The sequence below is a fragment of the Erythrolamprus reginae genome, chromosome 2 (genome assembly GCF_031021105.1).
Source record: "Erythrolamprus reginae isolate rEryReg1 chromosome 2, rEryReg1.hap1, whole genome shotgun sequence".
In the NCBI taxonomy this organism is placed as follows: domain Eukaryota; kingdom Metazoa; phylum Chordata; class Lepidosauria; order Squamata; family Dipsadidae; genus Erythrolamprus; species Erythrolamprus reginae.
The window spans coordinates 5,960,191-5,985,629 of record NC_091951.1 but is presented as its reverse complement, the minus strand read 5'-3'; the positions used below and the strand labels follow the sequence as shown (position 1 = coordinate 5,985,629).

Here is a 25,439-nt window from a genome sequence, read left to right as displayed (position 1 = left end):
ATTGCATAGACAGACATGACATACATTACATGCAACACTTAGTGGAGCTACAGTCGCTCCGCTCAGAGTAGAAGTCATCTTTATATTTAAAAGAAAAAAAAGTGAAAAGAAAAAATCTTGTTGTTCCTTAACACCATCTATAAAATACTTAAAAATATCAATTATAAGGTGATAGATAAAAACCCATCTAAAGAATTTAAGAACATATATAAAAATTTTAAAATTATAGCTTGAATTGAACTAAAAGAAAAGAAAAATAGGAGGAAAAAAGAAAAAATGTAGAAGAAAAAAGGAGTTTACATTTATATTGTGAATAATCATCATCTACTACAATATAATTACTAGATACTAGTATATTTAAAATAGTATAACAGTAAAGTTATCTCTTTTTCTTTATATCCCACCCACATCGTAGAATTCTGATTCTTCTTGATTGTTTAACCTTCTCGTCATCATATCAAGCTCAGCACATTCTAAAACTTTCTTAAGTATATCTGTTTCTTTTGGGGTCTCAGTTTCTTTCCATTTTTGAGCAAAAGCTATCCTAGCTGATACTAATATATGGATTATTAAATAATATATATCTTATTTGAAATACCTAATAAAAAGAGTTCTGGTGTTTTCATGATTTCTTGCTGTGTTATTTCTTTTAACCATTTTTCTATTAGGTTCCAATATTCTTTTGCTTTTGGGCATGTCCACCAAGTATGGTAATAAGTACCTATTTCTACTTTACATTTCCAACAGTTGGGTGACTTAGTTTGAAACATTTTTGAGATTCTATTTGGTAGCAGATGCCATCTATAGAACATTTTAATTTGATTTTCTTTAAAGGAAGTTGACTTTGTTATTTTCCAATTATATGTCCATACCTTTTCCCAAGTATTTAAGTCTATCTCTTTGTTTAAATTTCTACACCAACTAATCATATTATCCTTTAATGTCCATTCCATATTTTTACAATTAGTTAAAAATGTATATGTTTTTCCGATCAATTTTCTTTGGTTTGTTGTTAATAGTTTGCCTAAGATGTTATTATCCTTTCTAGGTATATATGTTATTTTATCTTTATAGAACCTGGACTTTATCTGCACGTATTGCCACCAGTCTATTACAATACCTGACTCCAACAGGTCCTGGTTTGCTTTTAAATTCCACTGATTATCTACTAAGTCCTTGTATTTCCAGATCTTACCCTCTTGTATTAAATTTGGGTGGCTTATGACTTCTATAGGAGATATCCATTCTGGCAAAACTAAAAAATAATCTTCATAACAATAGCAATAGCAATAGCAATAGCAATAGCAATAGCAATAGCAATAGCAATAGCAATAGCAATAGCAATAGCAATAGCAATAGCAATAGCAATAGCAATAGCAATAGCAATAGCAATAGCAATAGCAATAGCAATAGCAATAGCAAAACAATAAATTCCCCGCCTCCTTTTGTTTGCAGTGCCAGTCCCAAGGTGAAGAATCCCATCAACCCTGGGCAGCCCACCTCCTTGCTGGGGGGGGAACAAAGCCCGAGCGGAGGGAATCCAAGGTGGGGGAGCCACTGCACGCACTGGGATAGGCATTTTGGGCTTGGAGGCGGCGTGGCTCTTCCTCCCATGGAGGACTGGGCAAAAGTGACAGTGGGGGGCTTTGCTGCTTTAAGGCGACGGTGTCTGACTTGCAGCGAGACGTGCTCAGATGACTTTGGTGGTGCAGCAGCTCATGAAGGTGTTTGTGACTCGAAGGATCCTTCCGGCAGGGCAAGCAGCCTTGGCTCAGGCCTGGGTGTAAGTGGCTGCGAATGGCTTCCCAATACCAATACAGGAGGTGGATTCAGTGGCTCCCCCCCCCTTTTCTTTTCCCAAAGGGTGTGTGTGTGCATCTGACCCGGGTTGTTCCTCAAGTCTTTGGAAAAGCTGCAGCCATTGTGGAGACACACACACATATTTGGGTGTTTGCATTTGAGGCGGGCGGGCGACGAGGGTCACAAACATCTGGATGAATGGCACGGTCCCAAATTGATGCTTTCTCAGCCTGGGGGCTGCCATCTGGGGGGATTTTGGTACCCTGGATGCGTGTCCAAACTTTTCTTGACACGAATCCCAGTGAGAGCGGCAAGCAAATGGGAAATGGGATTCCCTGCCAAAGCCAAAGCAGAGGGCATCCAAGTCAGGGGAGCTGCTGTGCACACTGAGGCGGTTATTTTGGGCTCAGAGGTGTCTATTTTTAGTCCCCCATTGATGGCTGGGATTCCAATGACATCAATCGGGTCGGGGCTTTGACGTCACAGAGACTCCTTCCTGGACGGGGCCGAAAGGGCCGAGTTGGTGAGGAAATAAAGCCATGGGCAGATGGGGAGAGCAGCCAGGCTGAGGTCACTTGGAGGGGGTGACGGCGGCGGCAGGGGTGTTGAGTCCAGGTCCAATAGGGCCACAACTGGTGCACGAGGCGAACCTGGGCAAATGCCCCCCTCGCCACAACTGAAAGATGTTTCTGTAATGTGAGCTGTGGATCAAGAAGGATGCCCAAGTTGCGGACCCTCTCTGAGGGGGTCAATAATTCCTCCCCGGGTTATGGATGGACAGATGGAATTGTCCCTGGGAGGCAGAACACACAGCCACTCTGTCTTATCCGGGTTGAGTTTGAGTCTGTTGACACCCATCCAGACCCCAACAGCCTCCAGGCACTGGCACATCACTTCCAGTGCTTCGTTGACTGGACATGGGGTGGAGAAGTATAACTGGGTATCATCCCTATACTGATGATACCTCAACCCATGCCCCTGGATGATCTCACCCAGTGGTTTCATGTAGATATTGAATAGCAGGGGGGAGAGGACCAACCCCTGAGGCACCCCACAAGGGAGCAGCCTTGAGATGGACATCTGACCCCCCACTAACACTGACTGCGACCGACTAGAGAGGTAGGAGGAGAACCACTGGAGAACAGTGCCTCCCACTCCCAACCCCTCCAACCGGCGCAGAAGGATACCATTGTCAATGGTATTGAAAGCCGCTGAGAGGTCAAGAAGCACCAGGAAAGAGGACAAGCCCCTGTCCCGGGCCCACCAGAAATCATCCATCAATGCGACCAAAGCAGTTTCCGTGCTGTAGCCAGGCTTGAATCCAGACTGCTGGGGACCTAGATAATCAGCTTCTTCCAAGGACCGCTGGAGTTGGAGCACCACCACCTTCTCAACAACCTTCCCCATAAAGGAAAGGTTGGAGACTGGACGGTAGTTATTAAGCATGGCTGGGTCCAGGGAAGGCTTCTTGAGGAGGGGGCGCACAAGTGCCTCCTTATAAGGAGCCGGAAAGTACCCCCTCCCCAAGGAGGCATTGACAATCTCCTGGACCCAGCTCCGTGTCACCTCTCTGCTGGCCAAAACCAGCCAGGAGGGACATGAATCCAGTAAGCAGGTGACAGAACTCACAGCTCCAATGTCCTTGTCCACTTCATCAGGTGTCACCAGATCAAACTCTTCCCAGACAGGTGGACAAGTACGTGCCCCAGTCACCTCGACTTACTCGTTGTCAGTCCACTCTGTTATCCAATTGGAGTCGAGGTCCGCCCGGATCCGAGCGATTTTATCAGCGAAAAACGTATTAAAATCCTCGGCACTACTCTGTAAGGGCTCCCCAATTCCCCCCTGGTTGAGAAGGGAGCGGGTCACCCTAAACAGAGTGGCTGGGCGGGATTCAGCTGATGCAATCAAGGCGGCATGATACGCGCATCTTTCCGCCTTGAGCGCCACTTTGTAAGTCTTAATAAAAGCTCTTACAAGTGTTCGATCAGATTCAGACTTACTCTTTCTCCATCGCTTCTCTAAACATCTTTTCTGGCGTTTCAACTCCCGGAGCTCCTTGTAGAACCATGGAGCTCTATGGGATCTAGTGCCGCGGAGTGGTCACAGCGGCGCAATCTGGTCAAGAGCCTCCGCTGCAGCCTTGTTCCAGGCCTTAGCAAGAGACTCCACCAAACTGTGGATGAGTGCCTCTGGAATAACCCCAAGCACCTTCTGAAAGCCCTCTGGGTCCATCAGGCGTCTGGGGCAGAACAACTTAATCAGTTCCTCCTCCCTGCGGGGAAGGGTTGGAGCCAGGAAGTCGAGCCATAGTAGAAAATGGTCCAACCATGACAAAGGCAATGTTTCTAAGCCCCTTAATCTCAGACCATTACTCAATTGCTCAGAGAGGAATACCATGTTGGGTGCATGTCCCCCCTCGTGAGTCAGACCCTGTATTACTTGAGTCAGGTCCATGGCTGTCATGGTGGCCATGAACTCCTGTGCCAGTCCAGAGGTTTCGCCAAGTGACGGCAGGTTAAAGTCCCCCAAGACAATGAGTCTGGAGAACCCCACCGCCAACCAGGCTACTTCCTCGAGCAGCACAGGCAGGGCTTTTGACATGGAGCTGTGAGGCAAGTATGTGAGAAACAAGCCCACCTAAACCCCTAAGTCCAACTTCACCAAGAGGGACTCGCAGCCCGCAATCTCTGGAGCAACGAGTCTACGCAGGCAAAGACTCTCCCTGGCTATAATAGCCACTCCTCCCCCTCTTCCCTGGGGTCGAGGTTGATACCATACCTGAAACCCGGCTGGGCAAATTTCAGAGAGAGGAACTCCTCCCTCAGGGCCCAGCCAGGTTTCAGTTACACATGCCAGGTCGGCCTCCTCATCCAGGATCAAACCCCGGATGAGGAGAGCTTTATTTACCACTGACCTGGCATTGAGTAGCAGCAACCTGAGCCCAGGGCCAGAATTACACTCATCACCAGTGCCTTGAGTTGAGCTCACAGAGCCAGAACAAGGGCTCATTATTAGACAGCAATCCCTCATTCCCTGGAATGGCTAATTCCGTGGCTCCGTGGCTCCCGCCATGTCTGCCTCTGTCTTGTGTGCCAAAGGGATGACCGGCCAGCTGGCTGGCTCAGCTCACAAGGCCTGCCGGGCTGACGGCCCTGGAGGCCACTTCAGGGTGGGCTCAGGTTCGTAAGATGAAAATGGTTCTTACGGCAAAGCAAACAAATCTTAAACCTTTAAATCTTTTTCGGGTTCATATCACGAAAAGTTCCTATGAAGAGGAGTTCATAAGACGAGGTATCACTGTACTCCTCTGCACCTGGAGGCCTGGAAGGAGTTCAGGATCCCAAGAGGAGATGTTGCTTCTTACAGTAATTATTAAAATCCTGGTATGTGAGATCTCTCCTGATATTTCTTCAGTGATAATCTTTGACGTAAACACCAGACTCAAACAACTTGAAAGGGATCTTGCATCAGCAAAGGATAAATGTCTCAGGTCACACTCAGTTTGGCTCAAATTTTGGGTGATTCAGGGACTGTGCCTCTTCAATGTACCTTTCCTTTCTTTCCTTTCCAGGTGAAATTCTATTTATCTCTCTCTCAGTTAAAAAAATTACTCTCATTTTCATCTTGTGACAGTGCTTTGAATTCATCAAACTCTCTTTTTCTTTCTTAGAAACAGGAGAAGACTTATGGACCTCCTCCTTCTGCTTCTGCTTCTGCTGATGTCCCACCCAGTCTCTGGGAAGCTGAGAATGAAGTGCCTGCTGAGTTTTGAGGAACATGAGGGAAGAAAACTACGGAGCTATTACAGGCCAGGAGACCACCTCATTAGTATAGTCTCCATTGCCACAATAATATCTGATATAATGTTGTCTTTCCACACAGCTCCTTATACTCAATCTCACTCGTACGTTATTGAGTGGGATGGAGTTGCATTCTCTCTTTCACTGAACCATTTGCAGTGATAACACTCTTCTTTTATTTCTTTTATTTCACTTATATTTGCAAGGACCTGTTTAATTTATTTAATTATTTAGATTTTCTACACTACCAATACATACTTGACAAATAAATAAATAAATAAATAAACTTATTTCAAGAGACGCAAGATAATGCCTTGCTTTTATTTATTGTTTATTTATTTATTTATTGGATTTATATGCTTATATTTTAGAATTATTTTGGGGGGTCATTTATAAGTCCTCTTTGCTGATGATTTTAATTTAATAGTTGAATTATTTTGAATTTCATCATTGCACAAATTAAAAATGAGCACTATTACAAATAATGACATATTTGTGAGTATTAAATCTTCGTTCCACATTCCCAACCTTAATATTTTTTTACAGTTTTATAGTTATTGATCCAGAAAGAATCATATGCTTTATTTTTGCCATTCAACAAGTTGACAAGAATTTCCAGCTTTTGTATAATCTCACAATTGGCTACAACATCCATGACAACTATTCAAACACCCGTGGGACTTCAGATGCCTTGCTAGATATGCTCTCAACTGGAGAAGCCAATGTTCCCAACTACAGCTGTGGCAAGAAGGACCACCTGATGGCAGTTCTTGATGGATGTCTTGATGACATCTCCATTCAAATGTCAACATTAGTAGGCACCTATAAAGTCTCACAGGTTTGTTTGTGTGTTTCTCTATCTGGTAAAGTGAGCAAGGTACTGATGGGTGTATAATATATTCAATTATATATTTTCTTTGGAATTCATCAGCTGCTTTTCACCATGGCTATTAGGATTGGGATTTATATTGGAATGGAAACATAAACATTGACTCAAGTAGAGCAACTGGACACAATGTTAAATATGGATTATTTAAGCAAATCTCTAAAATGAACTGGTTTGCATTTGCAGTGCTCTAGAGACAGAAGACATAACACATCTATTCTTTGAGTGTTAATTTTATTAGAAAAAAGAAAGAGGCTGCCTCTTAGATCCCAAATTAGACAACTGATTATATTCAAACTTGCTAATATTTTGCATTTTGTATTCTTTATCTTGATATGGCTTAAAGGTTAAGAACCATAAAGTATTCTAATATATTTATGAGAATCACACTGGATGTGTTCAAAGCTTATATTTTGACTTCATCTGATGTAAATATAATAAACTATTCTTCATTGCTTCTTCAGATCAGTTATGGAATTGTTTCAAAGGCTCTGAGTGATAAAAGTCAAATTCCCTTTTTCCATCAGATGCTCCCCCAAAATGGGTTCCAATACTCAGGAATTGTCCTAGTACTCCTCCATTTCAGATGGAATTTGATTGGTGTCTTTTCAACAGACACAGAGGAGGGAGAGAATTTCATGAGAACATTCACTCCTATGCTTGTCAGAAATGGAATTTGTGTTGTTATCTCACACCAATTCTCAATGGCTAGAGCTATAGATCATCTCAGAAATGCCATTTCTATGTGGAGAAAAGTCAATATCTTTGTACACTTCTTAGAAATTTTTTCCCTTGTGGACAGAGTTCAGCACATCCATTTAGTAATTGAAGGTTTGTCAGGACCCACTGAAGGGAAAGTCTGGATCACCACAACGGTTGAGAATCTGAAAATGACAAGGCATGCACTTCACAGATATATCCATAGTATTTGGGCCTTTTCTTTTCAGGAAAGACAATGGTCAAATGATGATGCCTTTCAACCCAATCTTTTTAGGGATTCCAAATTTGAAGACCAGTCTTTTCACTGTTCTCTTTCAAAGCATGTCCTTTCTGGCAAGGGCCGGAGACGATGCACCCAGGTAGCACCACTGGACATTGAAGAAAAAAAGAACAGAATTCAGATAAAAAATGAACACCGTTTTTATACTATTGTTAAGACTCTGGCCCATGCCTTGAATGTTGCATATTCCTCAATACCTTGGAGGAGGAAAAAGGAGGAAAAAAAGAGATCGGAGGCTCCAAGGCTAGAGCCATGGGAGGTATGGAGTCCTGACAAAGATATAGTATGTCAAATACTATTCTTGTGCTGTTTATTATGTATCTCTTTGGGAAGAAACCATTTTGGTCTGGATGGATAGGTCTATTTAATACTTGTTTTAATCTTTCTGCCATAATTGAAGTAAAAATCTCGTAATCAGCATTTAGCAGTGAGATTGGCCTACAATTTTGTATTTTTTTGTTTTTCTTCTACTTCCTTCAGAATCAAAGTGATTAATAACTCTGTCCATAAGTTTGCTATTTCTTCTTCCTGTTATACTTTCTTGTATACAGATAGTAATAGTTTTGTTAAAATATTCTGTAATCCTTTGTAACATTCTCCTGATCCTGGAGTTCTATTATCTTTCTGTTTATATATTGCGTTTTTCAGTTCAGTCATTGTTATTTCCTCATCTAGAATTTCTTTTTCTGTATCAGTTATGTGTTCATTATTTATTCCTTGTAAATAGTTTTGTATATCATTTCTTTTTAATTCTTTTTTGTTATATAATTTACCATTTTCCTTTTCCCCCTCTATCCCTGTTTTTATATTTTCTTCTTCATCCTCCAATGGGTATGTGTATTTATTCTTTTTCTCTTTCCTTAATTTATAAGATAGCCACCACCCTGGCTTGTTAGTGTGTTCAAAATGGTTCTGCCTACCTGCTTTTTTCATTTGGGCAACTTCCTCTTGCATCAACTCCTAGGTCCCCCCTTTGTGCGGGGTTCAGGGATTAGTTCTCTCCCCCATTCTGTTTAACATTCTGGGTGAGATCATCTGATGGCATGGGCTGAGGACCAAGCTGATGACATTCAACTGTACATCTCTCCCCCATGTCAATTCAGTAAAGCAGTGGAAGTGATAAGCTGGTGCCTGGAAGCTGTGAGTGACTAGATGGGAGTCAACAGACTCAAACTCAACTCCGACAAGACTGAGTGGCTGTGAGTTTTGCCTGCCAAGGATTGTTCCATCTGTCCATTCTTGACTCTGGGGGGGATTTTAACCCCCTCAGAATGGGTGTGCAATTTGTAAGTCCTCCTAGATCCATTGCTGAGATTAGAACAACATCTCTTGGCTGTGGCTAGGGGGACCATCATACAGGTCCACCTAATGCACCAGTTGCGGACCTATTTGGATAGGGAGTCTCTTCTCACAGTCATTCATGCCCTTGTCACCTTGTGGCTCAACTACTGTAATGCGTTCTACATGGGGCTACCCTTAAAGAACATTTGGAGATTTTTTTAAAAAAATTGACTCAACCTTCTATGGGGACCCAGATTGTTAGGGACAATGTAAACAAAGAATACTTTGATGACCCATCCAAAGCTAACCTCTTCAATTCCTTTTTTGGCTCATCCCCCTTCTTCGCAACTCGCACTCCAAACTCATTAAAAAACCTAACCCAAACCATCTTCACTATAGACTACATTGAAAAAGCAATCCGTGTTCTCAAACCTTCCCTATCTGTCGGTCCAGATGGTCTTTGTGCTTACTTCCTAAGAAAACTTTCTTCTGCCATAGCTGAACCCCTAAGCATTATCTTCCAAAAATCCTTCAGGACCAGCACCCTTCCCAAACTGTGGTCAAAAGCAGTAGTCATCCCCATTTTCAAAAAAGGAGACCAATCACTAGTTGACAACTACAGACCAATATCACTATGCTGCGTCCCTTGTAAAATCATGGAATCAATTATAAACCGATCAATCACTCAACACTTAGAATCTAATAACTTACTCTCAAACAAACAATTTGGATTCCGTAACAAACTATCCTGCAACCTACAACTACTTCACTGCAAAAATATCTGGACCACCCACCTTGATCAAGGAAAATCCATCGATGCAATTTATATTGACTTCTGCAAAGCCTTCGACTCAGTGGTTCACGACAAACTTCTCCTAAAACTCAAATCCTATGGCATCTCATGACTCCTACACAACTGGATTACTGCATTCCTGTCAAACAGGCAACAAGTCGTCAAAATTGGAAGTGCCATTTCCACCCCCGTCCCTGTCAAAAGTGGCGTTCCCCAAGGCAGCGTACTAGGTCCTACCCTTTTCATCCTATACATCAATGACCTCTGCGATAATATCACAAGCAACTGTGTGCTTTTTGCCGATGACGTGAAACTTTTCAACACCATTGACAACACAATCACTCTCCAAAAAGACCTTGACTTTGTTTCAGATTGGTCTAACACCTGGCAACTTCAAATATCAACCAACAAATGCTCTACCCTCCACATCGGCAAAAAGAATCCAAACCTCATATATGAACTGAACAAACAAACCCTCACAGCCAACCCACATTCAGTAAAAGACCTTGGAATACTAATATCAAATGACCTAAGTGCTAAAGCCCACTGCAACTATATCGCCAAAAAGGCTTCCAGAGTTGTTAACCTGATCCTACGTAGCTTCTGCTCTGGCAATCTCACACTACTGACTAGAGCCTACAAAACTTATGCCAGACCCATCCTCGAATACAGCTCATCTGTCTGGAATCCACACCACATTTCAGACATCAACACTATCGAAAACGTCCAAAGATATTTCACCAGAAGAGCCCTTCACTCCTCCACTCGAAACAGAATACCTTACGAAAACAGACTAACTATCCTAGGTCTTGAAAGCTTAGAATTGCTGTGCCTAAAACATGATTTAAGTATTGCCCACAAGATCATATGCTGCAATGTCCTTCCGGTCAACGACTACTTCACCTTCAACCACAACAACACAAGAGCATGCAACAGATTCAAACTTAATATTAACCGCTCCAAACTTGACTGTAAAAAATATGACTTTAACAATCGAGTCGTTGACGCGTGGAACTCATTACCGGACTCTATAGTGTCTACTCCCAACCCCCAACATTTCTCCCTTAGACTCTCCACGATTGACCTCTCCAGGTTCCTAAGAGGCCAGTAAGGGGCGTACATAAGTGCACTGATGTGCCTAACGTCCCCTGTCCAATTACCTTTCCTTTTCTCATATATCCTATATATTCTCTCCCTCTCATCCACTCCTCTTCTTTTTTACTTACTATCCCTATATATACTACTTAATGCCTATTTCATTCCATATGAATTGTATATTGGACAAAGAATAAATGAATAAATAAAATAAATTCTATAAAGCAGTTAGAGAGGGTGGTAAAAGAAATGTGAAATAGTATATAAGTACTACTGCTATTTAGTCAAATAGTGAAGGGAGGACCGAACAGCTCTTGTTCACTGGCTCAACTTTAAAGTTGCTTCTCATTTTAGGAAGTGTCAAATTGCTTTCAAAATTCCTGGATGTTTCAATTCTAGTTCCATCCCTTTCTGGAGAAGAACGAGTTTTGCAATTTTTCCTGGGAGAAATTATACTTGGACGAAAGTGGAAATGTAGCAGCAGATCTGAATATCATAAGTTGGTTGCTTTTCTCCAAGAAGGATCCCATCAAAGAGCAACTGGGGAGTCTTGAAAGACAGAAGCTTATTATCAACCAAGATGCTCTTGAACGGCTAAAGTTGCTCAACAAGGTGGTTGAAAATATTGGAAACTTTTCTCTGTCTATATAGTTAGTGTTGGTGTCCCCTGAGAGAGCAGGATTGTGTATTTTTAAAGAGCCCATATTTGACCATTTATCAATGCCTCTGTTTTACCCCACTGGGATAGGCCTCCTTATGCTGGGAGGGTGATGCAAGGTATTCATTCAAAATGGAACCACAATGACTTGTCCGATGTGGTATAATGCCTTTATATAGAAAACATAAGGACTGAAAGTTGCTTTTATCCCCCAGGCCAAAAGTCCTGTTTGACAATTGAAAAACCAGAGAAGGCCAATTCTGTGGGACCTAACTGGTCGCTGGGATTCGTGCAGCAGAAGGCAGTACTGGAGATATTCTGGTCCGATGCCATGAAGGGCTTTATAGGTCATAACCAACACTTTGAATTGTGACTGGAAACTGATCGGCAATCAATGCAGACTGCAGAGTGTTGGTGTAACATGGGCATACTTCACAATCTTGATTGTCAGCCACCTTAAATCTTCCATTAAAACAAAGAATTTTTCAAATTTAATTAATAAATAAATGTGAATTTATCTTTTTATGTCATCTAATTGTAATTTGAATTTTGGGAGGTCATGAAGGACGGGGGCTCTGGCTCTGGTTCTTGGGGGCTCAAAGAATTGAACAAAACTAGCAATTAACCAAAAAAAAATCTTCAAATTCTTATTTGGGCCTTAGAAATATCCCTTTCCCAAACAGGGCTCAAAAACATGTCCCATGTGCTGCAAAAAAGATGCCTGACTTACCCTTTTTGAGTAACATGTTCTTATGATTTCACTTCCACTCAGCCTCACTATAATTCTAGAAACTAGGCAGTCGTATTTTGTCTTATTTCATCAGCATGGCAACTGTATGAATTGAAATTATAAATGTACAGATATAACTATCTCATTTGAAGTTGACAGTCCTAGTTTCTGAGCATTTTTTGTCTTTATATTTTAACTGGAACAAGGATTTAGATGATTTTCAAAGGGGAGTAGGTTTGAAATACTTTATGTAATCCAGAAAAAAACTTTTCCTGATCTATTGCTCAGCAGTTTCTTTCTTATGTGTAGTTTCATTTTATTTTAATCAACTTGATAAATATAAATTTGGCAGATATTTTCGAATGGATTTTGTTTTTCTGCTTAGTCTCTGCCTCAATCCAAATGTGTTGACAATTGTCACCCTGGATTTGTAAAAAGGGCTCGGAAAGAGGAACCAATCTGCTGTTATGATTGTATTCCTTGTCCAGAGGGGACCATCTCCACACAGGAAGGTGAGTAACACACTCATTGGATTCAACCAGAACATTTTGTCAAAGTGCATGTTAAAAGACATATGTGAATTTGATTATTTTACTCTTCATTGCTATTTTTAACATGTCCAATTTCTTCTATAACGGGAGGAATAGGAACTTGAAGAATAAGTCTGGAAGAGATAGAACTTAGTGGATTGGGTAAGAATGAATTTATAGGTATGATTGGGTGAATGTGAGCAACTGGTTTTGAGAAATTGGGGTTTTAGAATGTTTTTAATTTAATTTTCTAAATTTCTTGTATTTTTTCTTGATGTTAGCCGCCCTGGAGAAAAGTGTGGCATAGATGTCTAATTAATGAATGAGTGAGTGAATGAATAAATAAATAAATAATAAGATAAATTCTATTTAATGAAGTATCTTTTCTATTTATTTATTTATTTAATTAATTAATTAATTTAATTATATTTCTATGCTGTCCAATTCCCTAGGGACTCAGAGTGGCTCATTGGCATCCACCAGTCTTGAAAGACCATGGTATCATGCTCTGGATTCCCCAGAGCATGAAGCCTGGGTAGATTAGTATAGAGGATTTAGGCCAGGGCGCCTCACAACAAAATAAATATGGTTCAATATAAAAACATTTCAATTTACAACAACAGCAGCAGCAGCAGCAGCAGCAACAGCAAAAACAACAGAGTGAGAAGGGACCTTTTCTCAGGGAGAAAATTAGAAGACTTAAACCAGATAGAGATAAACAAGGAAGATGTTCTTGCATGCCTTTCTAAACTAAATGTCAACAAATTGTGAGGTCCAGATGGCATCCACCCTAGAGTTCTCAATGAACTCAAGTGTGAAATTGCTGAACTTCTAGCTAAAATATATAATATTTCTCTAAGACCAGGCACTGTACCTGAGGATTGGAGGTAGGCAAATGTAACCCCGATCTTCAAGAAAGGATCCAGAGGTGATCCAGGAAATTATAGACCAGTCGGTTTAACCTCAGTTCCAGGCAAAGTGATGGAAACCATTATTAAAGCTAAAATTACTGGGCACATAGAAAAAGAGGCATTGTTGAAAGAAAATCAACATGGTTTCTGCCAAGGCAAACCATGTCTTACTAACTTGTTAGAATTCTTTGAGAGTGTAAATAAACACATAGATAAAGGAGACCCAGTTGATATTGTATATCTTGACTTTCAAAAGGTTTTTGACAAAGTCCCTCACCAAAGGCTCCTAAAAAAGCTCTTCAGCCATGGAATTAGAGGACAGGTCTTGTCCTGGATTGGTAACTGGCTAGATTGTAGGAAGAAAAAGATGGCAATAAATAGACAATTCTCTGGATGGAAAGAAGTGAGAAGAGGTTCACTTTTGGGACCTTTACTTTTTAATTTATTCATTAATGATCTGGATGTAGAAGTAAATAGTAAGGTAGCAAAGTTTGCTGATGACACTAAATTGTTTTGAGTAGTGAAAAGTGAAACTGATTGTTAGGAGCTCCAGAAGGATCTCTCTAAATTGAGTGAGTGGGCAACAAAATGAGAAATGCATTTTAATCTAAACAAGAACAAAGTTATGCATATCGGGGTAAAGAACCCCAATTATACCTACCAACTGATGGGGACCAAGCTTTCTGAGACAACCCAAGAAAGGAATCTTGGGATTTTGGTGGACAGCTCAATGAAGATGGCAACCCAGTGTGCAGCAGCTGTAAAAATAGCAAAAATAGCAAATTCCATGTTTGGCATGATTAGGAAGGGAATTGAAAATAAGTCAGTAAGTGTTGTATTGCCTCTACAAATCGATGGTGAGACCACACTTAGAGTACTGTGTACAGTTCTGGTCACCTCATTTCAAGAAGGATAGAATGGAACTGGAAAAGGTGCAAAAAAGGGTAACAAGTATGATCAAGGAAATGGAGCACCTCACTTATGAAACCAGGTTGCAACACCTTGGTCTCTTCAGCCTTGAAAGACGGCGTTTAAGGAGTGACTTGATCAAAGTGTATAAAATCATGCATGGGATAGAAAAGATGGCTAGAGAGGCATGTGGTAGAAGAAGTCTTGAAGATACTCTGGCTCTTAGCCATGTAGGGCTTTAAAGGTAATAACCAACAATTGTGTGATAGAGAAAAAATCTTTTCTCTATCACACAATACTAGGACGAGGGGACACTCCTAAAGCTCATAGGTAAGAAAACGAGGAAAAATAAAGGGAAATACTTATTCACCCAGAGGGTCATTGGTTTTATGGAATTCACTTCCCGAAGAGGTCGTGACAGCTGTCAGCCTTGACAGCTTCAAGGCAGGATTAGACAGATTCATGGATTCCAAGTGTATCGGTGGTTATTGTAACAGATGTCCATGTGCCGCCTCTATGTTGGTTGAGGCAGGCAGGATTCCCTTGAGTACCATTTGTTGGGGATCAAGGAAAAGGGAGGATTTTGCCTTCTCTTTCTACTCAAGATCCCCATGTACAATTGGTGGGCCACTGTGTGACACAGAATGCTGGACTCGATGGCCTGATTCAGCATGGCTCTTCTTATGTTCTTATGTTCTTGAAGGTCTTCTAGTCCAACCTGCTGCTTAGGCAGAAAACAAATGGTTATTATTATTATTGTTGTTGTTGTTGTTGTTGTTATTATTATTATTATTATTATTATTATTATTATTATTGGTAGATAACCCAGTGAAGGTAGCATCGATGCCACAGCCCCCCCCAAAAACAGTCCACTGTTTTCCCCAGCAGAGCCCCACAATAAAGTGATGTAGAAGCCGGTGTTCTCCCATGGTAAAGAGACAAGCTGCGGGTCGCCGCCATATAAAATGTGAGAAATGCTGGGAGACAATAAATTGATATCCCCTCATTTTAAAAGATTTCTGGCTCCTGATTAGGTTTAGATAATTAGCTTCCCCTGGAAATTATCCACCCTAAATGGATAATTTATGATAAAAAGATTGAAGTTTTAAGTTCTAATTAACCCGATGGCTCCAATGAGGGGGAATCAGCAGGCTCCAATGGTGTTGTGGTTGGCTCTGGCCCAGCTCCTGCTCCAAGGACTGTGGGGGTGGATGTGGGTGAATCCTCCCAGTGTCAGGGGCCTGTTTTACTGCCAACTGCTTCAGGCAGCGAAGTATCGTCAGAAGCAGGGAGTGACTGTGAAATGGGACCCTCAGAGGGGGGCTCGGCAGGCAGCCCAGGAGGAAGCCATTCATCCTCCTCCTTATCTTCACTGGACTCTGATGAGGAAGCAGTTATAGACCCACACATGCGAAGAGCCATGAATAGAAGAGAGCAGCTACAGAGGTATCACGAGAGATAAGAGAGTTCACCTGTGGTTGGACGTGGTTCAAGTAAATAGGGCTGCTGTTAAATGGACAGCATGCCGGCCTTTCAGTGTGGAAGATTATCTGTTCATGATTGTGGATTTGCCTTGACTTTTCGGATTCTCCAAGGACCCTGTGCTTTGATATCTGGACTCTGAATGTAAATCATAGTTAACCGTGTGAGTTAAACAAAGTCTGAAGGAGAGTAGCTGTGACGACTTCACAGCTACTGGTTAATTGCTTTGAGTTTGTTTTTTGTTATTTCACTACCTTCAAGTCTGTTTGTTTTACAAGTGAGCCCTTTGGCTACAAAAAGAGGGTTTTGTTTCTATTTTCCTGTGCATACAAATCTAATAAATAAATAAATAAAATAAAATAAAATAAAATAAAATAAAATAAAATAAAATAAAATAAAATAAAATAAAATAAAATAAAATAAAATAAAATAAAATAAAATAAAATAAAATAAAATAAAATAAAATAAAATAAAATAAAATAAAATAAAATAAAATAAAATAAAATAAAATAAAATAAAATAAAATAAAATAAAATAAAATAAAATAAAATAAAATAAAATAAAATAAAATAAAATAAAATAAAATAAAATAAAATAAAATAAAATAAAATAAAATAAAATAAAATAAAATAAAATAAAATAAAATAAAATAAAATAAAATAAAATAAAATAAAATAAAATAAAATAAAATAAAATAAAATAAAATAAAATAAAATAAAATAAAATAAAATAAAATAAAATAAAATAAAATAAAATAAAATAAAATAAAATAAAATAAAATAAAATAAAATAAAATAAAATAAAATAAAATAAAATAATAAAGAAAGAAAGTATTGTTGACTTTTCCTGTGTGTGTGTCTGTTTTGGCTACTTTTGCATTTAATTAAAGGCTCGTGCCAAGAGCCGGCAGAACAAATGGGAGAACCAAACTTTGATGGGAAACAAACTCCAATGGGAGAAACAAGCTCTGATGGGAGAAATAAGCTCTGATGGGAGAAATAAGCTCCAATTTATCTATTTATTTATTTATCAGATTTGTATGCCGCCTCTCTCCGAAAACTCGGGGCGGCTCACAACAACCACAAACAATGTAGAAATCCAATATCTAAAGCACAATGTTAAGAACCCTTATAATAAAATAATCACACAACCCAGTCAAACCATACATCAACCAAGTAGTATGGGGAGGTGTCAATTTCCCCATGCCCGGCATCACAAGTGAGTTTTCAACAATTTACAAAAGGCATGGAGGGGGGCAGTTCTAATCTCCAGGGGGAGCTTGTTCCAGAGGGCCGGGGCCACCACAGAGAAGGCTCTTCCCCTGGGCCCCGCCAGACGACATTGCTTGGTCGACAGGACCTGGAGAAGGCCAACTCTGTGGGACATAATTGGCTGCTGGGATTCGTGTGGCAGAAGACGGTCCCGGAGGTATTCTGGTCCGATGCCATGTATGGCTTCACAAAACCAACATTTTGAATTGTGACCGGAAACTGATCGGCAGCCAGTGCAGACCGTGGAGTGTTGATGAAACATGGGCACATCTGGAAAGGCACATGATTGCTCTCATGGCCACATTCAGCACAATCTGAAGTTTCTGAACACTTTTCAAAGGCAGCCCCATGTAGAGAGCGTTGCAGTAGTCAAGCTTTGAGATGATGAGGGCATGGGTGACTGTGAGCAATGACTCCCTGTCCAAATAGAGCCGCAACTGGTGCACCAGGCAAACCTGGGCAAATGTACTCCTCGCCAGAGCTGAAAGATGATGTTCTAATGTTAGCTGTGCATCGAGGAGGATGCCCAAGTTGTGGACCCTCTCTGAGGGGGTCAATAATTCTCCCCCCCCCCCCAGGTTAATGAACAGACAGATGAAATTGTCCTTGGGAGGTAAAACCCACAGGGTCTTGTCAGGGTTCAGTTTGAGTCTGTTGACACCCATCCAGACCTCAACAGCCTCCAGGCAATGGCACATCAATTCCACTGCTTCACTGACTGGACATGGGGTGGAGCTGTACAACTGGGTATCATCAGCGTACTGATGCTACCTCACCCCATGCCCTTGGATGACCTCACCCAGCAGTTTCATGTAGGTATTGAATAGTAGGGGGAGAGGACTGACCCCTGAGGCACCCCACAAGGGAGAGACCTAGAGGATGATCTCTGACCCCCCACTAACACCAACTGTGACTGACCAGAGAGGTAGGAGGAGAACCACTGCAGAACAGTGCCTCTCACTCCCAACCTCTCCAGCCGGCGCAGAAGGATACCATGGTCAATGGTATCGAAAGCTACTGAGAGGTCAAGAAGCACCAGGACAGAGGACAAGTCCCTGTCATGGGCCCGCTAGAGATCATCCATCAGTGTGAGAATGGCTGAGTCCAGGGAAGGCTTCTTGAGGAAGGGGCACAAAAGTGCCTCCTTGTAGGGAGCTGGGAAAGACCCCCTCCCCAAAGAAGCATTGACAATCTCCTGGACCCAGCTCCACGTCACCTCCCTGCTGGCTGAAACCAACCAGGAGGGACACGGATCCAGTAAACAGGTGGCGGAACTCACAGCTCCAGTGGCCTTGTCCACTTCATCAGGTGTCACCAGATCAAACGCCTCCCAGACAGGTGGACAATGACGGCCCCCAGTCACCTCAACTGACTCATTGTCAGTCGACTCTGCTGTCCAATTGGAGTCAAGGTCCATCAAATCGGAGTGATTTTATCAGTGAAAAACAAGTTAAAATCCTCAGCACTACCCTACAAGGGCTCCCCATCTCCCCCCTGATGAAGAAGGGAGCGGATTACCCTGAACAGGGTGGCTGGGCGGGATTCTGCTGATGCAATCAAGGTGGCATGATACGCGCATCTTGCCGCCTTGAGCATCACTTTCTAAGTCTTAATATGAGCTCTTACAAGTGTTTGGTCAGATTCAGATTTACTTTTCCTCCACCGTTTCTCTAGACGTCTCTTCTGGCATTTCAACTCCCGGAGCTCCTCGGTAAACCAAGGAGTTTTCCATGGTCTAATGCCAGAGAGAGGTCGCAATGGCGCAATCTGGTCAAGAACCTCCGCTGCAGCCTTGTTCCAAGCCACAGCAAGAGACTTTGCTGAACTGTAGATAAGTGAATCCGGTAAAATCCCAAGCACCTTTTGAAAGCCATCAGGCACCTGGGGTGGAACCACCAATGCTCCAGAGCCACGGAGCTGTGTGCAATTAGCCGTACCGACAGGAGCCCACCACTGGTAAGCTGCCTATATCTGGTATAAGATGGGCAATCAGATTGTTTTTATCTTTCTATGTATATATCTATATTTTTTATTACTGTTTTCTCAGATACTGAAAAATGCACTATGTGCCCAAGCGATAAATATCCAACTGATGACAGAATCCAATGTATCCCCAAAAGAATAACCTTCCTGTCCTATGGAGAACATCTGGGCATCATCCTGGTTTCCTTTGCTGTATTCTTGTTTCTAACCACAGGCTTTATTTTAGTCATATTCCTTAAATATCTAGAAACTCCCATTGTCAAAGCTAACAACCGTGACCTGTCCTACATCCTCCTGGTTTCCCTCTTGCTCTGCTTCTTGTCCTCCTTTTTCTTCATTGGCCGACCAAAGAAAGCCACCTGCCTTCTCCGACAAACAATGTTCAGCATCATCTTCTCTGTAGCTGTGTCTTGTGTGTTAGCCAAAACAATCATGGTAGTTTTGGCCTTCCTGGCCACGAAACCAGGGAACAGAGTGAGGAAATGGTTGGGAAAGAGCTTGGCCAACTCCATCATCCTTTCTGGCTCTGCTGGAAAAATTGTAATTTGTGCAATCTGGCTGGGAGTTTCTCCCCCATTTCCTCACTCTGACTTGCACTCCCAGCCTGGAGAGATCATCCTTCAATGCAATGAAGGCTCTGTCACCATGTTTTATGTTGCTCTCAGCTACATGGGTTTCCTTGCTGCCATTTGCTTCACAGTGGCTTTCCTTGCCAGGAACCTGCCTGGGGCATTCAATGAAGCCAAACTGATCACCTTTAGCATGCTGGTGTTCTGCAGCGTCTGGATCTCCTTCCTGCCCACTTACTTGAGCACCAAAGGGAAATACATGGTGGCCATGCAGGTTTTCTCCATCTTGGCTTCCAGTGCTGGACTGTTGGGTTGTATCTTCTTCCCCAAGTGCTACATTATTATTCTGAGACCAGATCTAAATACTAAGGAACATTTAATGATAAAAGTCGGTATCTGATCATGAAATAATTTCCTAGACTTATATAAGACAATGATTTATTGCCATTATTGAGTTTATATGCTTATTTTGAGAATTAAGATTATTTAAAACAAAAGAAATAAAATAAATGTAAAATAGTGTAAGATATGATGAGTGTAAAATGAATTAATTAATTATCTGCAAACCATTTTATTCTCCTTGAGAGATTAATTCTTTCCTAATATTTGCAGTTTACATCCATCTACAAGTGTCTGTAAAAAAGCCATTAAGAACCCTAGCTGATCAGATTATGGAGAATGTAGCCAAATATTCTGATTCACAACCCGTTATTTTGGGAGATTTAAGCAAGGCAAACTTAAGGGAAGAGCTACCAAAATACGTTCAGCATGTTAATTGTCCCGCAATAATATCTTAGACCACTGGTACAGGACACTTAAAGATACTTATCATTCCTTATAAGAACAGCTATGGGCCACTCTGATCATTGCTTGATTCACCTTGTACCTGCTTACAAACAAAGATTTATAAGCCATAAAACCAACAATTAAACCAGTGAGATAAAGCTACAAGCTTGCTTTGACTGCACAGACTGGAATATTTTTAAAGACACCTTTGCAGACCTGGATGAGCTCACAGATACTGTAACATCCTATGTCAGCTTCTGTGAAGACCTATGTGTATCGACCAGGAACTTGCAAATATATAGCAACAATAAACCTTGGTTCACAACTAAACTTAAACAGTTACGTCATTCCAAAGAGGAAGCCTACCAAAAAGGTGATAGAATACTCTACAAGCAGGCCAGAAATGTATTAACAATGGATATTGGATTCTTCTTTAGTTTTTTCTAGTTCTTTTTTTTTCTTTTTTCTTTTTTTGAGAAAACTCTCAAAAGCCTCACTGGTTACAGCAAACCACCTTCCCAAGCTGAAGGAAATCAGCAACTGGCTGGTGACCTAAATGTGTTCCACTGCAGGTTTAAAAAGAAACTACAGCCACTTATCTCCACAATCTCCATCCCAGACACACCAATAACAGCCAAACCTCCTACAACCGAAACCATCCCATTGGGTTCACAACTCCTGGTGATCACAGAAAAGGAAGTGCAAGATCTATTTCACAGACAGAAGCCTGGAAAAGCACCAGGTCCAGACAAGATAACTCCTGCTTGCTTAAAAGTCTGTGCTGACCAATTGGCCCCCATCTTCACCCAAATCTTCAACAAATCACTAGAGATGTGCTATGTTCCTTCCTGCTTCAAACGCTCTACTATCATCCCAGTGCTCAAGAAGCCCTCCATCAAGGAACTGAATGACCAGTCGCTCTAACATCTGTAGTTGTGAAAACGTTTGAAAGACTAGTGATGTTCCACTTGAAAACCATCACGGATCCACTGTTAGATCCCCTGCAATTTGCATACTGAGCAATTAGATTGATAGATGATGCTGTTAATACGGCTCTGCACTACATACTGCAACATCTTGAATCTCCAAAAACCTATGCTAGGATCCTCTTTGTAGACTTTAATTCAGCATTCAGCACCATCATACCAGACATTCTTTTAACTAAACTAAATCAACTAGCGATACCTGAACACACTTGTAAGTGGAATACAAGCTTCCTAACAGACAGGAAGCAGCAGGTGAAGCTAGGCAAAATCACATCAGATACTTGTACAATTGATTGATTGATTGATTGATTGATTGATTGATTGATTGATTGATTGATTTTGTCCATTATACAATGAGGGTTTTAGTGGGTATACACATAGTAAAATGCACAATGAAGGTTATAGAGTATATACTCATATTAAAATATATCTAAGAAAGAAGAGAAGAGAAGACATGGGAATAAAATATATCAATGAAAGTATAGAAGAAGCAATATAGGAATAGAAGAAAGGTATAGGAGATATAGGAGAGCAATAGGATGGGATGGAAGGCACTCTAGTGCACTTATGCATGCCCCTTACTGACCTCTTAGGAATCTGAAGAGGTCATCTGTGGATAATCTAAGGGTAAAGTGTTGGGGGTTTGGGGATGACACTATTAGCACAGCCCCTACCCCCAAGGCTGTGTACTCTCACCACTTCTCTTCTCTCTATATACCAATGACTGCATCTCAAATGATCCATCTGTTAAACTACTGAAGTTTGCAGATGATACAATAGTGATTAGTCTCATTCGAGACAACGATGAAACCGCATACAGATGGGAGATCGAACAACTAACCTTGTGGTGTGACCAGAACAATCTAGAATTGAACACATTCAAAAATGGTGGTAGACTTTAGGAGAAACCCTCCCATCCTACCACCTCTCACAATACTAGACAACACAACATCAACAGTAGAGACCTTCAAATTTCTGGGTTCTATCATATCTCAAGACCTAAAATGGTCACTTAACATCAATAATATCATCAATGAAGAATGTTCTTTCTGCACCAATTTGGGAAATTCAAACTGCCCAAGGAGTTGCTGATACAGTTCTACAAAGGAATCATTGAGTCTGTCATCTGCATTACTATAACTTGTCATGGTTTGAGTGATTAATGTCTGTTTGAACATTAACCCACCGCGGAGGTGATGAATGAGAGCCCATTCATTTGTTTTCAAAGCAATATTTCTTTTATTATAAAAGTAGAAAAATAAACATGTCCCGGTGGACAAAATAACAAACACGTCTTCACATGATGGAGGTTAGAATAGGAATGAAGAATCTTTACATGAAGAAGAAGGATGTGAGGTTAGAAGTGGCAGGATATTACATCATAATAGGAGGATCTTAAAGAAACACACACAGTTAACTATTTAATTACTGAATGTCTCTGGGGCTGTCAATATTCAGTGTGACATAACTGTCTGTGGGGTTCTGCAACCCAACAAAACTAACACAGACTTCAGAGGAGAATCAGAACTGCAGAAAAAACAACTGCTTCCAACCTGCCTTCCATTGAGGACCTGTATACTGCGCAAGTCAAAAAGAGGGCTTTGAAAATATTTACTGATCCCTCACATCCTGGAGATAAACTGTTTCGACTCCTACCCTCAAAGGTATTTTGTTGTGAGAGGAGGAGTGCATATTGTGGAATATTTCTGGACTCTCTTATTGCATTAATGTCTGATATGCAATGCAGGTTCCATACAGGTGGGCTGTATTCTAGAATTGGTCTGACAAATGTTTTGAATGCTCTGGTTAGCAGTGCAATGTTTGAAGAGATTAGATTAACAAGTCTTAATGCTTTTTTTGGCATTAATGGCCTCTAGCACTTAGGTCATTGTATATTAGTACTTTAAGGTCCTTGATAGAGTGAGGGTCATCTACAAGTTCATTTCCACCAAATTTATATTTAGTATTCTGATTCTTTTTACCAATGTGCAAGACAGAGCATTTGTTTGTTGAGATTTGAAGTGGCCAGTTGTTGGACCATTCAGCTACATGGTCAAGGTCCTTTTGAAGGGTAGTAGCGTTGTCGATGGTATTAAATAGTTTAACATCATAGGCAAAGAAAACACAGTTGCTTATAATATGGTCACAAAGATCATTTATGTAGAGTAAGAAGAGTGTTGGTCCTAAGGTTGCCTTGAGGGACACCACTGTTGACAGGAGAAGGATTAGATATGGCACTTCCTATTTTGACCACTTGTTGTCTGTTAGACAGGAACGCTGTTATGGAATCATGCAGTGGTCCGGAGATGCCGTAGCATTTTAGTTTCAGAAGAGGTTTGTCATGAACTACTAGATCAAAGGCTTTACAAAAGTCTATGTAGATTGCATCTATTGATTTACCTGATCAAGTTGGGTGGTCCATATGTTTTCGCAGTGTAAGAGTTGCAGAGAAAAGTGATCTCTCACACACAGACACACACCAAAAGCAGCCTTTGTCTGCAAATAGTCCAGCCTAGTGCTTTGAGCACCATGCCTGCAAATCCAGCAGGGCAAATCAAGGAGTCCAGGAAGCAAGAAAGCAAGGCAAGTAATTCACAACTTCAGAACAAATGCAAGGAATCCAGGAAAGTTCAAATGTCAGTACTCAACACTCCAAGAATTCAGCATTTATTCCCAAAAAGTGCCTCTCCCCAAAGTATTTCCTTAAGTCTCAGCCCCCAGGTGTGCCTTGTGAAGAAGGGTGGGGTGGTCTTCTCCTGAGTAGTTGGGTCAGTACACGCTGTTCTCATTTCCCTCCACTCTCTGTGCTTGAGGATCAGGAGGGTGTCCTTCTTGCTCATTGCTTCAACTCTGTCTTCCATGTTCATTGCTTAATCTCTCCTGGTAATCCTGCCCCCCTTACTTCCTGCCTACAAGCCCTCCCAATCCTGAAAGATTCTGGCCTGACTGGGCCTGCTTCGCCCAATTTTCCTCCCAAGGCAATGAAGCTGCCCCATCAATCTCTGTTTGCTCTAGTTCAAGCTAATCTTTCTCCATGCGTCTGTTTTTGATGAGGGCATCACATACACACACACACACACACACACACCGATTTGGAACTCTTTTATTAACTGCAGAGGCCTTTCTGGAGGTTTCTCGTGGCAAAACAGAAGCCAGGGATGCCACACCTCTCAATCCAGAATCTGTTTCTCAGATATGTTTCTAAATATGAGCCAGCAGACTGACAAAAAGCAAGTATTTATTTTATTTTATTTATTAGATTTGTATTCTGCCCCTCTCTGTAGACTCGAGGTGGCTAACAACAGTAAAAAGACAATATGAACAAATCTAATTTATTTATTATTTATTTATTTATAAAATTTGTATGCCACCCCTCTCCGCAGACTCGGGGTGGTTCACAACAGTAACAGACAACAATATATAATACAAATTCAATAATTAGAAAGCTAAAAACCCATAGCTTAAAAAACATGCACACAACATACCATACATACACAGTATAGGCCTTGGAAAGATATTTCAGTTCCCCCATGCCTGACGGCAGTTTTTTAGGATGGGGTCATTTCTGGTAATAGAGTTTATAGTATAAATTAATTTCCATTTGCTGGATTCATCCTTGCAAATGACTTTACAGAATTGTGGGGCAACCGAACCATCTCTATAATTGAACTTGGGGTTATCTCTAGAAACTTCAATTATTTCATCAGGGGAGATTGTTGGTGCTATAATTTTGCAAACCTTTACGATATCAGGTTCATTGGTGACATCTGGCGCAAATAAAATTGTGTTATTACATTTCTATTCACACTCAAGAGTGTCTTTGATGAGTAAGGATATGACACAGCCACCACTATGCCACAGCCAACACTGCCACTGCCAACACTGCTCCTGTTGTCATGGGTGAGTGGGACAGAGTCACATTGTAACTCCATAATGTAAAGGGCTCCAGGAGGGGGAGGCAATCCC

The 25,439-nt window shown here is 41.1% G+C and overlaps 1 protein-coding gene across 1 annotated transcript; it reads left to right on the top strand.

Annotated features, from left to right (window-relative positions):
* Nucleotides 1-1,694: 1,694 nt before the first annotated feature.
* LOC139163188 (vomeronasal type-2 receptor 26-like) lies at nucleotides 1,695-20,101 on the top strand. The gene is made up of 7 exons (XM_070744148.1): nucleotides 1,695-1,783; nucleotides 5,474-5,707; nucleotides 6,150-6,441; nucleotides 6,954-7,748; nucleotides 11,058-11,270; nucleotides 12,432-12,558; nucleotides 19,197-20,101. The coding sequence occupies exons 1-7, from the start codon at nucleotides 1,695-1,697 to the stop codon at nucleotides 20,099-20,101; spliced, it is 2,655 nt and encodes an 884-aa protein (XP_070600249.1).
* Nucleotides 20,102-25,439: the final 5,338 nt, after the last annotated feature.

Excerpts from the sequence above, each read along its gene's own strand:
- LOC139163188 (XM_070744148.1), top strand. The coding sequence starts at position 1,695 with ATGACTTTGGTGGTGCAGCAGCTCATGAAGGTGTTTGTGACTCGAAGG. Across the intron at positions 5,708-6,149 it reads CCTTATACTCAATCTCACTC|TTTTATAGTTATTGATCCAG; the intron begins GTACGTTATTGA and ends ATTTTTTTACAG. Across the intron at positions 12,559-19,196 it reads GACCATCTCCACACAGGAAG|ATACTGAAAAATGCACTATG; the intron begins GTGAGTAACACA and ends CTGTTTTCTCAG.